This window comes from Vigna unguiculata, chromosome 1, assembly GCF_004118075.2.
Source record: "Vigna unguiculata cultivar IT97K-499-35 chromosome 1, ASM411807v1, whole genome shotgun sequence".
In the NCBI taxonomy this organism is placed as follows: Eukaryota; Viridiplantae; Streptophyta; class Magnoliopsida; order Fabales; family Fabaceae; genus Vigna; species Vigna unguiculata.
The window spans coordinates 38,035,100-38,043,081 of NC_040279.1; the positions used below are offsets into that span (position 1 = coordinate 38,035,100).

The 7,982-nt window shown below is 33.3% G+C and overlaps 1 protein-coding gene across 1 annotated transcript; it reads right to left on the reverse strand.

Annotated features, from left to right (window-relative positions):
* Positions 1–1,691: 1,691 nt before the first annotated feature.
* On the reverse strand, positions 1,692–7,982 carry LOC114178665 (cathepsin B-like protease 2). Its single transcript, XM_028064706.1, has 11 exons — positions 7,678–7,982; positions 7,540–7,599; positions 7,115–7,195; positions 6,865–7,021; positions 6,729–6,733; positions 6,562–6,636; positions 6,275–6,400; positions 5,864–6,082; positions 2,228–2,341; positions 2,088–2,123; positions 1,692–2,001 (listed from the first exon to the last, which is right to left on the reverse strand). The coding sequence occupies exons 3-11, from the start codon at positions 7,139–7,141 to the stop codon at positions 1,867–1,869; spliced, it is 894 nt and encodes a 297-aa protein (XP_027920507.1). The 5' UTR covers positions 7,142–7,195; positions 7,540–7,599; positions 7,678–7,982; the 3' UTR covers positions 1,692–1,866.

Here is a 7,982-nt window from a genome sequence, read left to right on the forward strand (position 1 = left end):
CAAAAATGGTGGCACTTTGTCAAGAGTCACGTATAAGGAATAGTGGCATCGATCTGGTGTTAGAATGAGGTAGGTTGCGTTGCGTAACGAGGAAGAGGTCTTGGTTGTGGAGATGTGATTTGAGGAGTAGAGTAGGGTGGAAGAGAGTAGAGAGAGCCATTTTTGTTATGTTGTCAACTTCATTTCCCTCTGCATGCAATCACGTTGTGTTATATTTATCTGGATAACTAAGGGAGACAACCACACATGCACATCTAAAGATTTTTCTGAACCAACATTTGCTTTTCCACATGAAAAAATAATGTATTTAAGTGCTCAAGTTTTTAAACATGTGGCGTAAGTTGAGTTAATTTAATTAACTCCGAGTATTAATGCCTATGTGTATAATTGTTAAGCTTAAAATCTGTCTTGTATAGTTCCTTTATTCCTTTTTAAGATTGCTCAGTGTTTTTTTTTTTTTCTTGGGTGTGTTTATTTTTGGGAATAGATTTAGGGAGGTGAATTTGAGGAAAAATAAGGTGAAAGTTAGATCTTTTGGATTGAAAAAAATATATGAGATTTGAAGAAAGATGAAAAAAAAGTTTACGAAAATTTAGTGAGTAATGTGATAGTTGGGATATATATATATATATATATATAACATTTAATTGATAGAAAATAAGATTATTATTTTATTTTTAATATAGAAGTAATTTAAATTAAATTGTAAATATTATAAATTATATTATAATGAGATGTGAAGATTATTTAAACTGAAAAAATCAATATTGATAAAAATATATTAAATTAAATATGATTTTTAGAAATTGAGATGAATAAAATTTTGAAAAATTAATTTAAATAAAATTATAACAATTTGACTGAAAAGGAAAAAGTGAAAAAGCACATTGGAAAAAGTAAAAGAAAAACATTTCTATCATGGACCGTAGAAACAAACAAAGACTTAACTACAATTTTTTTTTATTTAGATATCATTTTCAAACAACATTAATTATTCTTTTACTAACTATACTCATAATTTTTAGTTAGTTTATATATGTATATTTATTAATAAATTAATGTATAAAAATAAAAAGAATAAAACAAAAGATCTTATAAATATTTTATGAAAATAAAAAATATATATATTTTGGACGAGTAACTGATCTTGTATAAAAACCCAACCTGCTGTATGGGATAAAGTCTAAAAAACATTGGACTTTTATTTTTCATATGTTTGGAATAAATTTTAAGACTTGTATAAAATCTTGGTATTTTTAATTAAGTTTTTTCTTGAAAACCTTTTATTTAATGAGTATTCAAAAATTGTATGATTTTTAATTAAATTCTTAATCACATATTTCACTTTTTTTTAATATGAGAAGATAACTAAATAAGGTCCATCACATCATTCATATAAAAAAAAGAATAAACATTAAAAATTCAATTAAAAAACATTAAAATTTTGAATACTCAATAAAAAAAATAATAACTATAAATTAATTGAAAATATACAGATTTATAAAAATTTAAATTTAAATTAAATATAATTAAATAACAAAAACTTAATTAAAAAATATAACAATTTTAAAAACAGAATAAACTAAGAAAAGTTAATAGTCATAGAAATTGATGAAATACTTAAAACTTAACAGAGTATATGTTCAAATAACAATTTGAAAACCAATCTGACCACATAAAAAACCAAAAAACACAAAAGATCGGGGCTTGTAAACCAAGAAACACATCAATACCATTACAATTAACATGACTTTGCACATTATAATCATAAAAATAGCGTGGTTCAGCCTACAGGCAAGATTTAGTGCAGATTTTTCGATTTCAATACCCATACATCATATAATTGGCAAGGTAACGTATTTACATTCAGAATGAAACAGCAACGCCATCATCCATATCAGTCACCTCTCTTACGAGGTTTTTGGTAGAAGGCAAACCAGCAGTTACCTCCTCTTCAATCCCGCATTCATTTGTCCCCCTTCGGATTTTGAAGTAACCATCCTGCGATTAAGATTAAACTAGTCCATCAGCTAAGACACATCATAAGTAACAGATATTCAAGTTGAAGAATAAATCAAGAAACATACATCTCCCCATTCTCTGTTCCACTGATTTGCAAGAAGCTGAAACAATGAAAAGTACCCAATCAGTACAAAAATCTGAATTTCAGATACTAGACGCCAGGCCCCAGGCGGCTGAAATGTAAATCAAGAACATATCAACATACCCAATAGTCATCGCCATCATCAGTTGTTCCCCACCCAATTAGCTTCACTGCATGACCGCCTAGTACATAACCTGTGACGTGTTTGTAAACTCCTGACTTGTAGTGAGCAAAATCCTGCGAAGAGGTCAAATTAGTAAAAGGTTAACTTGTCTTAAAGCAACCAAGAAAACTGCTCAATATGCTTGAAACTATTCACACAAGAAAACAAAGGCTAACGTAATCTATGTTTGAGGTCTAGACACTACATGCAAAATGATGCAGGTAATAGTCACGGATGCTTTAGTTCATTGAAAGGTCACTGGCAAAGAGGGGCCCTTCGAAATGCTTTAACAGGAAGGATGCTATTATATATTCAAGTCATGCTCGAATGATGGGGACAAGAAAGTGACATAAGAAGTTGTAGTTGCATGTATGAGACCAAACAATAAATAAATGACTCCTAAAGGTTGATGCTTTTAATATAGAGAATCCAATGACTCAAAAATCTGCTAAAGGGGCTTAATAGCTAGGGGTTGACCAGTGCAACAATAGGGCGAGGTTGTTGTAAGGCCTGTTCTGTTTTTGGTAAGATAAAATTGTATCTCCTCCAGTTATGATTGATAATAATAGTTTCTGATTTAAAATTGTTACTTTCTATCCTAATGTCAATCCACAACCTAAAGTATAAAAGATGACAACTTCCCCCATTTTTGTTCTGATAGAGAGAGCACCCAAATAAAGGGGGAAAGAAAGAAAAAGAATAAATCTTTAATGTTCAACCATTTCTATTGTTAATGCATAACTCACTCGTATTTTAGCAAACTGATTGCTGAGAAATGAATCCTAATACGAAAACCCTTGCACAGAATCCTTGTCCTAATATGATCCCTTAATGAGCATCATATACACTTGAAAAGCCTACTACTTTTTAGTATTAATCAAGTGTAGGAATGGAATATGATCTTAGTTTACTTAGTATTTTTGGTCCAAGACCTTTACAATGTTATTCATACGACCATACGCAGTTTATTCCACCTTTTTCTCATTTGAAATTTGATATTCTATCTTTATCTGTAAACATCAAACTTAAACCCTCCATGAAAGCCAGTAGCTCCAGACATATGGGCGATTGAAAACCAGCCCCAAAGGAACCATTAAGGAGGAGTATAATATACCACCGAAGATGATAGCTATGACACCGACTAGCTAATGCTGGTGAAAAGTAAAGGGATTGATCAAAAGCAACAGATCCCATTAGAATCGACATTAGCCATATCAAAGAAAACAGGGCTACGTACATGCATTTGCAAGTTTAAGGAGCAAACTTAAAAGATAGGTAAATATGGAAAACATATATATAGACTTTAGAGGCACAAATCAGGAATGCGTGAAGATCTATGAAATGATCAAATACACAAAATGAACAACATGTAGACAATGAGAGACTTGCGATTGAGTATGAAAAACCCAAAACACACGAAAAGAAAAATTCCCCGCTGGTGATGTTCAGGGAAGTTAATTATAATGTATTAAATCTCGGTGCAGATAAACGTAAGCACCAATGCCAATATGACAGTTAAGGAGAAAACATAATAAGGAAAAGTTCATAATAAAAATTGAAAATCGCCATGTTATAAAAGATTGTTTTTACAGACTATAAACCCAACAACTTTATTACCCACTAATTATCACTCGAGTCCATTTATCTGATCCCCAACCATTCTCCCTTCACATATCTTGTTTAAAGTTTTATACCCAAAACAATCCTCAATCGTAATATTCAATTTGCACACCAACTTGAAGCCAGTACCAGAGTCGGCAGGCCCAACTAAATGTTACACTTACACATTATTAAAAAGTATTTAGCATGTTCATATCAAAAGAGCTGTTCTGTTTTGTACAACATCGTTTGATTAGAGCCTTTTAAGCAGCATTTCTGTGATTAAACCAGGACTAAATAGAAACTCCAAAATCTGATTAAAGTCATTTGGAAAATCAAGGTTTTTTAACACTTTTATCCGTTTGTGAAAAAATTTGTAGCTTTAAGATCATTCGTAACAAATTATCTCCACCCACTACTTTGTCTCATTAAGTTCTGATTTCATTACTGACTCAACCTTTCATATAGTTAAAATTAAAATACTGAAAATGTTTACATTAATAACCTCTCTTAATAGATAACTCTAAAAATAACCTCTCTTAATTTTTGTGACAAATGCAATCAAGCTTGTAGAAATGTCTATCTATGCAAATATATAATGGGTAAATTTCAAACATTTCGTTGTGAATTCTGCATAGCAGTTTATATATTATGTATGGTGGTAACTGGAATGGCAGTGCCGCCAACAACAATAATGTTAATAGCGGTGGTATTAGTATTGATGGTTGTGAAATTATTGTTGCCATTGATGGTGGTAGTAAGAATGAAGGTGATAACAACAACGAGAAGGGTCTTCACCAAAATAGCAAGGGTAGGTTTTGCCCAAACTAAACCAAATTTACAAATAATTTTTCTTGGTTTTGAAATAGAATGTAAAAAAAATTTGAAATTGAGTAAAAAATCATTTAACTCCAATTTCACCAACACTTTCTGTTTGAAAAATGCATTTTAAGACCAAAAACTCAATCATTCCAAACAGAACCTAATACGTGTACTTTTTTGTTGTTGTGACATTATTAACAACTCACACTGCTACCCTAAAATGAATTTTCAACTTTCTTAATTCATTTTATTACAACAACCTAGGTAACTGCACAACCTACTTCTCTTGCAAACACTATCCCAACATTGCAATCAAATACAATAAAACAAGTACTCTCAATAAAACAGATATAACAAATACCTTTAATCTAAGGAGAAATTGCATGAAATCTACATAAATACACTCACACTCCCTTGAAATCTTCTTAAATGACATGCATACTCCCTCTAGATTTTAATCAGACACTCGCCTCTACGATGTTTTTTAAAGTAATACATACCCTTTATTTGATTAATAAAGTGACACATACAACCCTTCTTTGATGCTATGAGAAGGAGAGTATTTTTTTAGAACTAGAGGGCTTAAGAAAGATATGTGCACCTTTCCCTCAATTCAACAATAATTCTTTAAGAAATGGCCTAGGGTTAAAGAGCAGTTCCACTACCTTTAATGTTCCCCCTATAGCAAACCACTATTTTTCAACTCTATACTTCATGTAAAACTTTGAAAGAGTAATATATCTTCAATATTCCAGAAAAAAAGTCAATCCACAATTAGTTAGAGGATCCAAAATAACCACAAAAGAGTTCAACATAGATATTTATTCTAAAAAGGTTTAGAGTCAAGCATAATGGAAAACAACAAATGGTCAAAGTCACTCAGTCATTGAGCCTCCAACAATAGAATATTCACTTCAACCTCCCCACTAATTCTTCTAAACTATGAAAAGCTGCTACTGATTTCCCATTCCTCTCCACGTATCCATAAGTTTTTATTTTGTAACATGTTTTCCATGTTAGATCACATGCACCAATCTCAAACACTCTGAATCAATTGTTTCCAAATTATTGTCATATAATTATAAATTACAGATAGGATGTTTTGAGTTTTTAAAATTGACCATTAAAGTTGCAGAAGAATTAATTGCAAGGCGTGGATAAGAGTTCTCATTTACCTCATAAACAGTAAATGCGACCTCAACTGGCCCATTTTTGTACACTTCTGCCATGATATCATGGGGATTAGATTTGACCTTGTAGGTACTGACACTATAGTGCTTTGACTTCTTCCACAGCTGGTTCCCACTTACACACTTTTTAACACACTTGGGAGTCCGATAAGCTGGCTCACATCCAGGATGAGAACAGCCAGTTTGATCAAAATATGGGTCACACTGCCACATAAAAGAATTTGCCGAGCGTAAGAAAGTTTGGAGGAAAAAACAGATATAGGATAAGTTGTGAAATGAGCCTTCAGAAAGATAAAATTGCATCAACTGGAGGGAAGATCTAGGTGACAGGGAGCTTAGGATTTTCGTCCCCAAGCAATAACCGTTTTTATGATACCCAAGTGGAAACCGTATTACCTCTTCAGTGACAACACCGTGGTTGGATAAGTATCGCCATGCAGATAAGGGATATCCCCCATTACACCCAGATCCACACAGAAAGCCACAGCATGCGAGAAGGTCATTGACAGAGAGAGAAATATTCTGCAATTACACATATAGTACATAAATTCCTCTTTCAAGCAACTAAGTAGTTGTTACCCAGGGACAAAGGAAGAGGAGAAACACTAAAAATTGTCGCGAATAATCACAATCACGCACAATAAGCAAAACAAAGTTCAACATTAATAAGAAACTTGACTTACAACATCAAAATGAATGCAAAAGCGATCTGACAATGATTCTACAGCACCAAATGCCCAACAAGAACCACAGTGACCCTGAATCATCATACCAGCACAAGGATCACTTAAAAAGTCTTTGAACCTCGAATGTGTTAAAAGTTGTTAGACTGAGAAAATTGAAGGAATACCTGATCTTTAATGCGAAAATTGGTTTAGCAATTCATGTCATAGTCAACAACAAAAACAAGAGTCAGCACCTCCTTCCAAATGCACAATTTAACTAAAATAAATAAAATAAAGGGAAAGGAGAGAGTAGGTGGCGACCTAGAATTCTTCCAATAGTGCTACACTGCGACCAAGCTGTCCTTGCATCAAAATTCACCGGCAACTTCAATGATTTTGGATGAGAAATAACAGGTACACTCCCGAGTACGGCCTTAGGCGTTTGTTTGGCTCCAAGGAGGCGCTTAAATTGTTCAACCTGTAGGTCAACGGACATTATATAACTAATCATCTGAAAGTAAAACAGTGAAATCCACACTTTAAAAGGGTGGAAAACAAGTTCAAGACTAACTGTATAATTGGAGAAACGAGGATTCATGGCAGCCTCCCATCCCGCCTCAGGATTTTCGTTAATCTGTTTAGCAATAGATTCCTGCATCACAAGGTTAAAAGCATGATCAATCACATGACACAGATCGTATGTTCAAATACTCATCCCACATCATCTGAATGAACAGGATGGAGCGAAACTATTAAAGCTCAATCAACGTTTTGCATATACATATGCTTCAAACACTAGTAAAAATACATACAATCTTAAACCCCAAAAAAAAAAAAAATCATCCCAGCCAAAATTAAATAAATAAAAATATAAGCACAGACACTAGCACAGTAAAAAGATTAAGATCACTCATGACTTTGCCACAGTTTCATAAATAAATCGACCCTAGAGATTGGCATAAACACGTGTGAAACGAGGAGAGTTAACGAAACCACCTGAAGAATTGGAGAATTAAGTTTGTGAGCAGTCAACGACTCAGCTTCCGCCCCAAGAATCTGTGAATAACAAACCGATTAGAGAACTAAACAAGATACTAATCATGATTACAGAGATAGGGTTGGAAAAAGTGGAACCTGGAGATAAGAAGCGGAGAGAAGTAAGAAGAAGGTTGCTAGGGGAGACCAGTTAAAGCCATATTCTGTTGTTGGATGAAATGGTAATGGAAAGTCGGAGGAGATTTTTATAGATTAGTTGTACTTTTCTTCCCAAACACTGCAATTGGGTTTGGTGGGGCACACAGTGAAAGAGAATATCCTACTTAACCGCTTTATTTTAGTTTTCATAGATATTAATAAGAGCGGTGCGGCATCGGAGTTTGAACCTAACGGAGGCTTGGGATTGGAGACTGTGTTGGGCGGGTTCGATCAGATGAACGCTG

Bases quoted from the DNA above. Each gene is read 5' to 3' on its own strand.
- LOC114178665 (XM_028064706.1), bottom strand. From the start codon at position 7,141: ATGAATCCTCGTTTCTCCAATTATACA. The intron at 6,083-6,274 runs GTAATACGGTTT...TTTATGTGGCAG, and splicing joins ACGGTGTTGTCACTGAAGAG to TGTGACCCATATTTTGATCA. The intron at 2,002-2,087 runs GTATGTTTCTTG...TCTTAATCGCAG, and splicing joins GGAACAGAGAATGGGGAGAT to GATGGTTACTTCAAAATCCG.